This window comes from Ursus arctos, unplaced genomic scaffold (assembly GCF_023065955.2).
Source record: "Ursus arctos isolate Adak ecotype North America unplaced genomic scaffold, UrsArc2.0 scaffold_2, whole genome shotgun sequence".
In the NCBI taxonomy this organism is placed as follows: Eukaryota; Metazoa; Chordata; class Mammalia; order Carnivora; family Ursidae; genus Ursus; species Ursus arctos.
The window spans coordinates 36,769,205-36,784,007 of NW_026622874.1; the positions used below are offsets into that span (position 1 = coordinate 36,769,205).

Here is a 14,803-nt window from a genome sequence, read left to right on the forward strand (position 1 = left end):
ACTCCCTCTTTCACAAAAATATGTTCATTTCTCACAAAGTACTGAGTATTTATTTCTATTAAATTAACCAGATAGATAAGCTTCAAAAGACCAAAGTAACTCATTAATGTAATGTTTCCTCTGCATGCCAGTAAGTTCTACAGAAAAGTAAGAGAGTGACAAATAGAAAATAGTATTTTTTTTTAAACGTTCTTGCAGGAGTTATCAGGAACCTAGTGATGCAATCCCCCTTCAAATTTTTGGGTACATTTTTTAAAAAGATTTTATTATTTATGTGTCGTAGAGCGAGCGAGAGCACAAGCAGGGGGAGCGGCAGGCAGAGGGAGAAGCAGGCTCCCCACCAAGCAAGAAACCCAATGTGGGACTCAATCCCAGGACCCCAGGATCATGACCTGAGCTGAAGGCAGACGCTAACCAAAACTGAGCCACCCAGGTGTCCCTTTTGGGTCCATTTTGTAAAATAATTCTGCCTAATCAGAGGCATTAAACAAAGCATAAAATTCAATCTTTTTGTTGTTACATGTTTTATGAGCCCCATATAAAAAGGAAGAGAATCAAAGCAAATCCCTATAAAATGTTTTTAAATGAGAAGAATCATATGAGATCTCCTATAGGGTGTCAAATAGTGTCTGTGACAGCACTGATGTCAACGACAAAACATGAAAAAGAAATTTGTAGATGTCTTTTAAAATTCCATACTGAAAAATATGTCTTTCACCTAAGACCCCAAGTCAAATGGTCCATACTGGTTTTTAATGGCATTTAAATATGTATCAAACACTTTCTCTCTCCTACTCATGACACTGAGCATTTTTTTTAAAGGTTTTACTTATTTATTTGCCAAAGAGAGAGAGAGAGAGAAAACAAGCAGGGGAGGCAGCAGGCAGAGGAAGAAGCAGGCTTCTCGCTGAGCAAGGAGCCCAACGTGGGATTTAATCCCAGGACCCTGGGATCATGACCTGAAAAAAGGCAGATGCTTAACCGAGCCACCCAGGCATCCCAATACTGAGCATTTCTCTATTATCTCATTTTACTTCTCACAACAGCATTATTGGATTCCATTGTCATTTTTACTTCTGAAGAATTCATAAGGCTTAAGGAAGTCAAGCATTACTTTGCCCGTGAGTAAAGGACAAAGCAGGGAAAGGAATTGTGAACTTTCTGGTCCCAAATCTCAGGCTCTTAACTACTACCTTCATTTGTATTATGATCTCATAGTGTGTTCTCCTGCTCAGGTAGGTTGATCCCCCAAGCACAACTGCATGGTTTAACAGGAAAACCCAATTACATCTACAGCCAGAGTGTTGAGGAGTAGATGGGCAATGCTATTTTATGGACTGAACAATATGTAAAACCTTAACAAATATATATCCCACATCTTGGCATGTAAAAAGAGAAGACCCATATATATCAAAGTAGTTATAGGTATAAAATATGCCTACAAAAATATATGTCCCTTCTGAATTTTCATCTAAAATCAGTAGTCATTGGTTGGGGCTCTTGCTGGCTCAGTTGGTGGAGCATGTGACTCTTCATCTCAGGGTTGTGAGTTTGAGCCCCACGTTGGGTGTAGAAATTACTTAAAATTATATATATATATATATATATATATATATATATATATATATGAAAAACAAAATTAATAGTCATTGGTTTCAATAAAAATCATATTTTGAAATCCATTATATATTTAAAAGAAAAAATTAAATACTACCTACCACAGTGTTAATACAAAGTAGACTGGGTTGGTTAGGCGTACAAAAGAACTTAAGGCTCAGAGGAAAAACAGCATGTTTATCAAATGCCCTCCCCACTGGCAGCCAGAATGACCAGTTTCCTCACTTCGTGTGAACGAGCACCAGTTTTAAACTACCTACATTCCATGAGCAGGTCTCCTCAACAAAATCTCACCTGATGAGGTTATGTGAATATTTAACTGGGGACATTTCCAACACCCATGAGGACCACAGTCATGGCCTTGGCCACATCTCACCCTGACTTCCAGGAGTCACCCAGACCTCAAGTCACCCCATCCCATACAGAGGTGAGTCTGCATCAGGCAGGGTTCAGAGCCAACAGCACAGCTTCAAGGCAAGGGACAGGGAGAGAGGATAAAGCCTTTCTTTATTCTTATTTCCCTTCTATCTGTTCTCTCTCTATAAAGCATGTTTATCATTCTGAGGCTATATTCCAACATTTCAACTGAAATAAAGTAAGGCAAGAGGGAGAAATGAAAACGTAACAGTAATCAGAATAAACAACAAAGAGAAAAAAAGGATCATAAATTCTGTAATGTGAACCTTCAGACAATGACTGCTAAATCTATTCCATGATGTGTGAAATTATGTTACAACAAATGTCCATATATGAAGTTATAAATTACCTGCTGAATACATATACACTCCATTTACTTAGTTCAAAAGAAACGTCCATGTTAATGTTAAAAACCACATGAAGCCTTGAAAATGTATATGCGTGGGCTTTAATTACTGATAGCAGCAGATTCTCTACCAGAAACCTAAAAGAATAAAATAAAATTTAAAATTTAACAGTGAAACTAACTAGAGGCATAAACTTATATTCTAATTGACCCAGTATCCTTATCCAACTGAGAGTTCAGAAAAGGCCCCTTAGGTCTTTACTAACTGCACAATGAGCGTACCCTTCCCATTGTTTCCTAATCGAGGTGCTACTCTCTCAGTGTTAGCGGGTGATAATAGATGTCCATATGATCTTGCAAATGGTTTTTCCCTTTATGAAACCTTTTCTTCCGTAGGAATCAAAATTTGGACTTTAGCCTCATTAACACTGATTTAAACAACTGATCTGATTAGATTAAATCTGTGCTCATTAAGGGAACATACATATATATATATATATAGGCACCTTTTTATTCACTTATCTTTTCTTCTTAGGTCCTGGGCCAGAGGTACAATTACTTGGGCACTGCCCCTCACAATCACCAAGTCTTTCTATCCAAAGAGCTTCAAAGGCTTGGGGAAACATCCTTGAGTTTCCTAACTTTGGGGGCATAAAGACAATGAATAAAATTATTTATCCAGAAACCCACCTTCTAACCAACTGACAATGTATCCCCAAGGTACAGAGAGGTATATTTTTAAATAATCTTGACATTTGTTTCAAAGAGATGAAAAGCCATAAGAACAGTAAAATCGTAGGTTTCTGTGATAAGTATCCAGTCCCCCCAGGTTCTGAAAATCCCTCACAATACACTGGGGACAGGCAGCCCCAGGTTAGGATATGGAGATCTGTGAGACCAGGAAAAGTTTCTGTTCACAGATGAAATCTCAACATGCCTCCATTTCAACATCCTGGGGGGAAAATGGCTCATAGTATTTGACAAAAGAAGAAATTATCTATTTTAATTCAATTTGGATTTCTTCCATACCCCCAATTTCACAGAAATATAAATATGAAAGTTCTTTTTTTTTTAAAGATTTTATATATTTATTTATCAGAGAGAGAGAGAGAGCACGCAAGCAGGGGGAGCTGCAGGGGCAGCAGCAAGCAGAGGGAAAAGCAGGATGCCTGCGGAACAAGGATTCTGATATGGGACTCGATCTCAGGACCCTGGGATATGACCTGAGCCAGAGGTAGGCAGTTAACCGACTGAGCCACCAAGGGATCCCTGAAAGTATGTTTTTAAAACAGATGAAATTAACAGACCATTTGTTTTATAAAAATTTCCAAATGTTGTATTCTGACCATAGAACAACTACCGTATTGACTATGTGAAGTGGGTTGTAAAAAGTAATTAACATGTAACTCTTAAGAACACAGCTACTTCATAAAGCAAAACACATCTCTAATCAAGCTGAGCCATAAGACTTCAATTTCCCCCTTAATGTACTGCCCACAGTTCTTTAAGTTCTTCAAGTATCAGTAAAGGCTTAAGTCAAAACATGATGAATGATTGTAAAAAAAGCACTGCTGTGATTGTTCAAATGGGGAGTTGATCTAGCTGCTTTTTTAAAATGGAATGTTAATTTTATGTTTTAAGAATGACGGACAAACTGTTGTTATGTAGACATGGGTACTTCGGAGAAAATTCTCAAATATGAAGTGAACCTGTTACTTCATGGGAAAAAACGGATGGTATTTTTTTCCATTGATAAATTCAGGCTTGCAAGTGAAAATTTGGATTTAAGAAAATTTGTATATTCCACTGTGAGTTTGACAGCTTCCCAGTATTCAAAAGCTTCAGATGAGATTAGTAGTATTATTCATAAATTGAATTTTTGATACTATATAAAAAATGTTTCCAACATTTGGAAAATTTGCCAAATTTTATGAACCTACATTTTCTAAATTACCAATGTAAGATGCAACAAAATCATGCATAGGTAAAAGGTGTATTTGAAGTATAAAATAAGCCAATGAATTTTTGTGTAATAGGGTACAAAATATTCACAGATATGGTTTCAGATTCCACATTTCAACTAATCTTTTTTTTTTTTTTTAATATTTTATTTATTTATTTGCTAGAGAGAGAGAGCACAAGCAGGGGAGCGACAGGCAGAAGAAGCAGGCTCCCGGCTGAGCAAGGAGCCCAATGAGGGACTGGATCCCAGGCCTCTGGGATCACGACCTGAGCTGAAGGCAGATGCTTAACCAACTGAGCCACCCAGGCGCCCCTCAACTAATCTTTAAGAAGATATTACTTGTGGAGTGTTGGTGTAGTGTCAAAGAAAAAATCCATAATTATTTGAAAAACTTATTACAATATTCCTCCTTTTTCTAACTTCATATCTTAAAGACCATATTTACTTACATCTACTTCTACCAAAACAATATATTGCTACAGACTGAATGCAGAAGCAGATAATAGCTTTCTATTAAAGCAGACATTAGGGGCCTAGAGCCCCGTGTCTGGCTCCCTGCTCAGCAGGGAGTCTGCTTCTCCCTTTGCCTTTGCCACTACCCCCTACTTGTGCTCTCTCTCTGTCAACTAAATAAATAAAATCTAAAAAAAAAAAAGGTAGACATTAAAAAGACTACTGAAAATTCTGCTTTTTATGAATTACTTTGTTTTGGAAAATAGCTATTTTAATATGTATATTAACATATTTTAATAAAAATAAATTAGTACATTTATAAATAAATAATAATTTTTTACTTTCTCAATTTTAATTTTGAATACAATAAATACTCATAGATATAATTCACAGAAGCAAAAATATTTTGGGGTCCTAATTTTTAAGAGAACAACTGCTTTGCAGAGTCATATGTCCTTTAACACCTACACTGATACATTTTTAGTATTGTGGCATATTGTTGTTTGATTATTCATTATTTTTTATAAAGTATTTTTTTTAAAGATTTTATTTATTTATTTGACAGAGATAGAGACAGCCAGCGAGAGAGGGGACACAAGCAGGGGGAGTGGGAGAGGAAGAAGCAGGCTCATAGCAGAGGAGCCTGATGTGGGGCTCGATCCCACAACGCCAGGATCACGCCCTGAGTCGAAGGCAGACGCTTAACTGCTGTGCCACCCAGGCGCCCCTATAAAGTATTTTTTATTTTATTTTACTATTTTTTTAAAAGTAAGCTCTACACCTAATATCAAGAGTCACATGCTCTACTGATTAAGCAATCCAGGTACTCCAATTGTTTGATTATTTAAAGAAATAATAGCAGGGGTGCCAGGGTGGCTCAGTCTGTTAAGTGGCAAACTCTTGGTTTCCATTCAGGTCGTGATCTCAGGGTCGTGTGATTAAGCCTCCAAGTCGGAATCTGGCTCTGCACTTAAAGTGGGGTCTGCTTGAGAGTCTCTCCCTCTCCTTCTCCCCCTCCCCCTGCTTACTCTCTCTCTCCCTGTCAAATAAATAAAATCTTTATTATTTATTTTTTTAAGATTTTATTTATTTATTTGACAGAGAGAGAGAGCGAGCACAAGCAGGGGGAGCACCAGGCAGAGGAAGAGGGAGAAGCAGGCTCCCTGCTAAGCAGGGAGCCCGATGCGGGACTCAATCCCGGGACCCTGGAATCATGACCTGAGCTGAAGGCAGACGCTTAACCAACTAAGCCACTGAGGCACCCCTAAATAAAATCTTTAAAAAAATAAAAAGAAATAACTGCAAAGAACTGACATGGATGATTATAATCACCAAATCCTTTTTAGTTTGAAATGCTTGCCCATCTAAAACACTTCACTTCCCAGCCTCCCTTACAGCTAAGGGTAAGTATGTATCTAATTTCTGCATAGTGAGATGTATGCAAAGTGTTTATGTGGTACTTTCAGGAAACGTCCTTAAAAAGAAGTATGTGTTCTCTGCCCTTCCTCCATACTGCTTCCCCTTATGGAATGATGGCTGGAATTCTAGCAGCCATTCTGAAACATGAGGACAAGAGATAAAGGATAGTAAAATGGAAGGAACCAGGTTCTGAACAACTTGGTAGAGCTATTGTACCATCCCTGGATTGTCTACATCTGAACTTCTTTTTTTTTTTTTTTTTAAAGATTTTATTTATTTATTTGACAGAGATAGAGACAGCCAGCGAGAGAGGGAACACAAGCAGGGGGAGTGGGAGAGGAAGAAGCAGGCTCACAGCAGAGGAGCCTGATGTGGGGCTCGATCCCATCACGCCGGGATCACGCCCTGAGCCGAAGGCAGACGCTTAACTGCTGTGCCACCCAGGTGCCCCTACATCTGAACTTCTAAGAGAAAAATAAAGGTTTTATTTAAACCACTGTTTTCCTGACTTTTCTATTATGCGCAGTGAAATCTAATCCAAGAAAATATAATTTTTATGGGAAAAAGGCTGTACATAAACATTTCGAGTTTTCTAAATAGAATCTCAGGGGGGAAAGAAGTTTGCTCCATTTAAGAACTCAAAACAAACAACAACTAACTCTTTTACAACATGGGAAAAGATATGCATTATTATAAGAATCCATAGTTTATTACTTTGAAGAACAACAGGGTTATTTAACAAGAACCTAAAACTACTGTTTGTCATTTTAGTAATAGTTCTTTCATGGCAAAGAGTGATCCGGATTTTCCCCATGGATTCAAGCAAAGAATAATAACTTAAAATTACGGAAAATGTATTATACATTAATCATTTTGCCAGCACTAACCTCAAAGCATGAGTTTTACTTTATTGGGGGTAAAGAGATAGGGTGCGCTTTTAATCAACTGACTAATGAACAAACAAGCTAAGATTAACTTCGCAGCTAATGAATAGGCGTGATTAAACACATGAATAAATAAATGACCATAGCTTGGAAATGCTACCTGTAGTATTTTAAAGTGTCAATCATATCTCTAGTCATCATTTAAAGAATTAATGTGTGCTAATGTTATCATCTAAAATATGTTTACAGAGGTCAGAAGAGCTATGTCTGTCCTCCTCTATGCAAAGAGGTGATGACATCAAGAGGGTATGTCACAAGCCTAAGTTTAGTTAGTAGATTTAAGTTGGTTTGGAGTTTTATCCATCAAGTATGATCTTCTGACCCCTCAGTTTTACAACTTTCCACTCTCTGTGCTGCATAGCACCTCTCCACTTCTGAGTTAATCATTTCTTTGCCATTATCTGCCAGGAGTTCTTATCTCTTTTGCTGTCACTTTATAACAGAGTCCTCTTATCAACTTGCATAGAGTCATGTGACCCGTCTAAGCCTATGAAAAGTTTCCATTCTTCTGATTAGAAACCATCATGTAACTGGATACATGGTTTACAGCAGGCCACTAATGCTGGAAAAAGTACAGAGTCCAGGGAAAGACTTACTTGTAACTTTCTGAATTCTTGGATTTTTTTTTTTTTTTTTTTTGCTATTTTCTTAACTTTCACTAAGGGTTACTCTAGTCTGATGAGTCCTCCCAAGGGCTACAAAATTTGACAAGCTGTACTTTTTCTTATGCTCAATGATTTCTGCTTTAAACCAAAGGACCTCCTATAATTTTACTAAGCATGTCTTCTAATTCGGATACCGGAAATTTACAAGATTCTCTAAAGCACGGACTTACACCTATTGGTAAGTAGGAGTTGCTCTATTTATCATCCATTTATTATTCTGCTACTACATTAATTCGTGTAATTTAATCTTACTGATGTCTTTAGTATTGTAAGTCATTGCTTCTCCTATTGTCTATTAAAAGCACATAAGCCCATGTTTGTACCACACATTTATCTTTCTTGAAGTTAAAAAAAAGCAAATGGATATTTCAATATTATTCATTATATCCACTGTTTTTGGATGCCCATCCATTAGTCTAAAACAGAATAAAAAATGTATAATATATATATTTTATCACTAATATTTTCTGATAATTCTAATCAGAGATAATAAGCTAACATTTGAACAACTTGAAACAAGTTAACCAGATGGAGTCATCATTGATCAAACTTGAGCAAATAGCTTTCAAATATTTGTAAAGTTTCAAGCCACACCACAGTATGGTGTCTCATTCATTGCAGATACTATACAGAATCTTTTGTTTCTCTGATGAATAAAAGCCATGCAAAAAACACATGTATTTTTAATATATGTTTTTAATAAATATATGTATATATACACACACACCTCATCATTAGTTAAGGATTACAATTTGAGGGTTACTGTTTTCCAAAATAATGAGCGTGGCTTATTTTTATAAACAGGAGTAAATAAAGCTAATTTTCACTTCTAAAAAGAACAAAAAATGTTAGTGTTACAGCAAGAATACATGCAATTAGTCCTAAAAGTAAAGGACTAAAAGGAAGTGATTTCCAGTGGTCTCTAATTATTAGCCTGTTGGCAGTCATGCCCTTTTCCCTTTCCCTTAGTTTTTGAAGGACCTGTGCCTTTTCTTGGAGCACTTAGGCTTTCGAACTGGAATTTCCCTGCGAATTCGCAGAGGCCTGTCATGAGCTCTGAGTTCCAGCTCTGCTGTAACAAGAAGGAAAATCAAGGCTTGGGCTTTTCCTCTTTCTCCTTTGATAACCAGCTGACTCCACCGAGTGCCGTGATTGCTTTTTTATTGGGACAACTACACCCTATGGTATATCAATTGAGGAAATGGTTACCACCCCCCTCCCCCCGCTACCAAAATCTGTACTTAGGAAAACAGGAGGAAGGCCATCAGAGTGCAACAGAGAATCAATTGCTCTGCAGATAAAAAGAAAATTTGAGCACAAGAAAGGAGGTGAAAGAGAAACACAAACGATTTCTAATCTTTTTTCGCCTGGCAAAACCGCAGCGGCGCGCTAGGGAGTCCTTCCAGGCAGCGACCGACCGGGCGTCGCCTGGGCTCGGCGCGGGGGGCTCACGGTGGGAGCGCGCTCAGCCGGGAACAGGAGCGGCGCGCGCGCGCGGTGCGGCCCGCGCTCCCGCCTCACCTCGGGTCGCGCGCAGCGGGGAATTAAGAGCGAATTAAGAGGGCGTGGGGTCCTCAGAACTCACGCGCGGACGCCCGCTCCACGGCGTCCCTCAGACCCCTGGCATGAATTAAAGAGGGTAAGGCGGTAGAAGGAGACACCTTTGCATTTCTCTCTGCTACGTTTTACCCACCGCCCTGGGACTCAGAAGGCGCGGGCTATGCTGTAGAACCGAGGCGGGTCCAGCCTGAGCGTAAATAGAGATCTAACACCCTCAAGTCTGGGATCAGCCAGGTTCCAGAGAGCCAGAACCTGCGGAACGTCTGCCTGGCCCCGGGAGGACTGCTAAAGACTGAGCCTAAAAAAAAAAAAAAAAAAAAAAAAAAAGTACGGAAGGAGGTGCTTAGCGAGTCTACCCCAACACCCTAAACCTCTCCAGGCACTTCCGGGCGTCAGATCCCGGGATGACAAAATTCCAGTCAACTTTCCGGTAAAAGAAACTTCTTTCCGGATCTCGTTCGGCCTCCCGCCCTTTCCCAGTCCTCTCACTCTCCCTCCTCCGTTCCCTGGTATTCCCAGGTGGCTGTGAGATGTCCCTGTTTGCAACGTCTTAGGCACGCAAAGGCGGCTGCTGGCACTGAGAATTTCATCTATTCATGGGGTAGCCTCCAACGAGCGCGGACGGTCATTCCTGGGGATTTCTTGGCTAGACAAGTCACCCAGAGGGCTGACAGAGGAAAGGGGGACATTGTGAGCCATCAGTCTGAACAGCTAGGGCTGACCCCAACCCTGAAGGTGAGTTTCCTCTTGGATTGGATTCTGACTGCCCAGGGTAGGCCCATTGGGAGGAACCCACTGGTGGAGTAGAGAGCGTCAGGTCCCGGGGTGGCTTTGAGGGGGCAAATGGCAAGTTAGGATAGTGATGGGGAGTGGTTCACAAAACTGAGGCCAAGGCATGTAGAGATCTGTCAGGGTTTCCAACTTTACATTAATTCAGTTGTGTTGTACTTAAGAAATGTGCCTTTGTTTATTTCAAAAGCTGTCTCTATGGGTCCTAGGTGGGCATGACATTTTCCTTCTATGCATACTGGTGGTTACATGAAAATTGTATATAAATATCTGTACTCATGTAGAAAAGTGGAAATAACATTGTTCCTTCTGCCTACCTGCAAGATAATCAGAGTGCGGTGTAAGAGCAGCAGACTTGGGGTTATAACCAGATTGTTCCCTTAAAGTTAACTAGCTCTGGGACACTGTCCAAATTCTTGGTTTCTGGCTTAGGTTGTTTTTTTTTTTTTTTTTTTTCTTTCTCCCAAATGGGGCAATTTTACTGATGCTATACAGTAGTAATGTAAGAGAGAAAGAGAAATAGAAAAAGAATACAGTATTTGTCTGTATCAACAAAAGAGCCAAATCTGTATGATGGGAAGCATGTCCTGTAACAAGTATTCATTGACTCTTCTGCCATGTGCTCAATATTACTGCTTTGATTTCTATGATATTTATGTACTTCTTCAAATTAAGTGCATTTATGGAAAACATTATACACATTCAATATATTACTATTATCCACAGGAAGTTATGTCTGCATAGTTAGGGGTACATAATACACAATGCAAACATTCTTGAGACACTGTATATAGTTTGTTATCTAGTCCCCTTAGCACTCTTGGAGTCTGATTTTATTCCAGCAGTCACCTCCAGTAAGCTCTGTGCCCATAAGGATCTCTGAAAGTAGACATGCAGTGGAAAATGACATAGCCCATTGTCACCCTAAACTCTGGCCAGCTTTATTTGCAGTGCTGTTTAGAATGTCAGTCACCCAAATCCATGTTCTGATTCTTGACTGCTGGGCTTAGGCGGCCAGTTCCCTCCAGGAAGCTGAAGTCTGGTGCCTCTTCATCTTCCCTGCCTCGGCCCAACTCCAGAAGAGTGCTTCCCATACTCCCTTTACTGGCCTTGATCTACAAGTTCTCACTGGGACTAAAGGATTTCTTTAACACCTCTTTTACTAAACCAAAAGAGATTTATGGAGGAAGGGACAACAGAGGTTTGGTAGTGCTTTTTTCCCTTTACTTCATGCCTCCACCCAGACATAAGGTCTAGGGTTCTCTTAGGTTCAGCCTTGAACTTGAGATGAGCTAGAGAAGGGCTCTGGGACAGACTCCCCCCTGGAGGCCTGGCTTCACCCAAGCACTGGGGGATGTTTTATGAAGGGCAAGAGTCAGACATCTTGCTCCCCAAGACGAGAACCTACCTCAGGATAAAGCTATTTCTTTGGGTTGTACTTCCTCAGTCTTCACCTTATTGGAACAAAATTTCTCTGGGAAATCCAGTTGGCTTCAAGGAACGTTAGGAGTCTGGGGGCCTTGAGGTCTGTGGAGGCCCTGGGGAAGAGTTGAAATATAACCAGTGTGAATTTGAGAGGGTAAGCCTGGGAAGAACCATGTGGACTGAACTTGACCGGACAAATTAAAGGCTGCCTCTTTTGTAGTCTTTTGGGAAGCTCTGATATGTGTGTTTTTGTGTAATAAGTAAGAAAAGACACACTTAACTTTTAAACTCCAAATAATCTGCATACAGATGGAACATAGCAGTTTGGTGAGCAGTTTTATCGGGGGTGTAGTTAAGTCCCTGAGGACTGTGTCAAGCACTGCAAGATAGTCAAGTTAGCAAGTGCCTCCCACTGGAAGGATCTTATTTTTCATGGTTCTAGAATGGTTAGTGATTCCCTTCCTAGTTACTTTCCTTACAGAAAGGCAAGTGTGGGTGAAGTTAGGGGAAAAGAGAGAAATACAAAGGAGAACTGATGTTTATTAATAGCATATGTTGCTTTACTGGTACTCTCATACACCTATAAAGTTTACTTCATTAACCTTATTTTACTGATGACAAAATTGAATCAGAAAGGTCAAGTGATTTTCCCAAGATCACTCACCTTGTCAAGAGAGTGAACTGTAATCAGAACCCATGGAGGTGATTCTGAAATCCATCATCTTTCTTTAAAGTAGTGATTATTTGCCTTTGTTGATAGAAAGGAATGATGATTAAAACCAATGTTGATCTACTCAGACATTCTTCCGAAAGGCATTTTGGGATAAAGAAGATACTTGTAAATGGCTCTTTATCTTCCTTTTCATTCTACAGTGGAAATCAGATTTAGATCCCCGGAGAATTCAGCAGAGTGGGATGGGGAGAGGTGTAGGGGGCCAGGTGGGGGCAGCATCTGGGAGCTTTGGCAGAGCAAAGCAGGTAGGAAAGCACTTTGGGTCTTCTGTTCTGGTTTCCTTGAAAGGATCTCTGGAGTTTGGAGGGAGTTTCTCTTGCAGTGATGGGGTGTAGGCTGGCAACTTGCGGGACTACTGACAGACAAGGGAATTGAGAGAAAATTCAGAGCATGTATAGAGTTGGTGGGTATGAGGAGGGCAGAGAAATCACTCAAAATGAGTGACTGAGTTTTGTTTTTTTTAGATTTTTATTTATTTGACAGAGAGAGAGCACAAGCAGGGGGAGCAGCAGGCAGAGGGAGAGGGAGAAGCAGGCTCCCCACTGAGGAGGGAGCTCAATGTGGGGCTCCATCCCAGGACCCTGGGATCAGGACCCCAGCCAAAAGCAGACGCTTAACCGACTGAGGCACCCAGGCGTCCCTGAGTGACTGAGTTGAGAGAAAAGGACCCTTTTTACCTGAGGAACAAACATCTGTTGTCTCATAAGGTGAGGAGATAGAGAAAGAGATGGTTTAAGCACACGCACCCTTTTGTAAAAGCACTTTTGACAAACCCCGGTTTGTTTCTAGCGAGATGCTCGTCCCACGCCCAGCGCTAACATTTTTCACAGTAAATGCTGATTCCTTCATGATCTGGACGTCCGCAGCCTCAGCCCCACCAAGCTCCACCTGTTCCACCAGCGGTCTATATTGGATTGAAAAATCGGTCGGAACACGCCACTACGTCCCCGAAGCATCTCCAAACAAGAAACCCTGGGGAGAAAGCGGAAGAATTTGCCCCACGCCTTTGCGCTGACTGGCCACCACCTCTGAATCCTGAAAGTTGTCTTTAGCTCGGAGGAGGAGTCGACGCGCTGCCCAACTAGCGAACTGCGTAACCTCCCAGACCCTAAGACTTTCCATCCTTTCGAACCGCAAGCCGAAGGGTGAAGATATCACCGCAAAGTCCCGCCTTTCCAGCCCCCCCGCCCTTTTTCTGTCCCGAAGGGGCCCAGATTGGTTGACAAACACAGCTCTACGCGGCCCGGCACCCTTTGATCTTAAGAACAGAAACCCCTAGGGCGGGGGCCTTCCTAAGGCAAGAGTCTCCCGACCACCCATCCCCGCGCACCAAGAACGGAGGAATTCCCAAGCGAGGCGGCGCGGATTCCCTTCTTCCCTCAGGACACTTCCACTCTGGCCGGACTCACTTGAATGGTAGCCCTGAAAAGTCTGGTGCTAGGGTTTTCGTTCCTAGTCCGGGTTGAGGAGGGGGGAGGGGATATGGAGAGTGGAATTGCAACGCAAGGGCTCAGCTGGTTTCACTAAGAGATTGGTGGCCTGCTGGCGCCAGGATCGTCCTCGAGAACGCCACTCACTGTTCGGGTTTGTCCCGAGGATGGGCAGGGGTGGTTCCGAGACTGGAGTCTCACTGTTTTGAGTTGGAGCTGACTCACATCTCCATTTCAATTACAGAGGAAGAGATAGATTAGATTGGACCACCTACCCAAGATTATTTCCCCAGCCAGCTCTTTTCTCAAGACCGGATCTCCCCGCCCACTTGGAGAAGGGCACCGGGTATACCAAAGCGGGACGCGCCTGGACCCCTGGGTTGGGGCAACAGTCTCCAAAGAAAATGAAGCCAAAAAGTTCTACCGAGAAGCCTTTTTACAGAGATGCAGATTCCGATAATCCAGGCCAAACTCTCGGAAAACCTCACCTTTCCTTTAGGGCAAGGGTGGGAGGTTGGTTGGGGGAGGGGCTGGAGGAGGCTGGATTACCTGGATAATTACTTCACCTTGTATTTTCCTGCTCGGTAAAGACGGGGCCGTGATATATTATGATAGTCTCATAGTGATTGTGAATCAATCCCCACTTGGCGGCTACCCCTGACACACAAGTCTTTCCAGGAGTAGAATGTCTAAATTGATAGCAGTTTTTCCTCCTGCTCTACTAGCTGTGGTAGATGATGTCTTAAGTAGTTATTTACACATGTACCAGAAAGAGATTTTTTTTTTTTTTTGAACGAGGCACGACTTCTCACCTATTCAAGTTTATTTTTTCAAAGCTTCGGCCAATACGGTGCTCCTTGGTAATTTGTATGTCTACTGAAATTTAACCCCTCTCATCTTAAAGTGCTCTGGACGCCGGCTGGTGGAGCCTGGAAGCGGGGGCGGATAGGCCAGCCCCCAGAGCTCAGGAGCGGAACTCTGGAATTCCTGCTAAACTTAATTTTCAGAGAAAGGCAAAAGGCGCTTCTGATGGGCTTTTTGA

The 14,803-nt window shown here is 41.4% G+C and overlaps 1 protein-coding gene across 3 annotated transcripts in view; it reads left to right on the forward strand.

The window, feature by feature from the left end:
• Positions 1 to 7,663: 7,663 nt before the first annotated feature.
• Positions 7,664 to 14,803, forward strand: part of NR5A2 (nuclear receptor subfamily 5 group A member 2) — a 135,054-nt gene continuing 127,914 nt past the window's right edge. The window contains exon 1 of one of the 3 annotated variants that reach the window (XM_044377736.3): positions 7,664 to 8,002. In XM_044377736.3, the coding sequence (XP_044233671.2) occupies positions 7,939 to 8,002 (64 nt within the window). In that variant the 5' untranslated portion in view covers positions 7,664 to 7,938. Of the gene's footprint in view, positions 8,003 to 9,709; positions 10,120 to 14,803 lie in introns of those variants that run through there. The other 2 variants (XM_026480704.4, XM_044377737.3) reach the window with 2 other exon arrangements.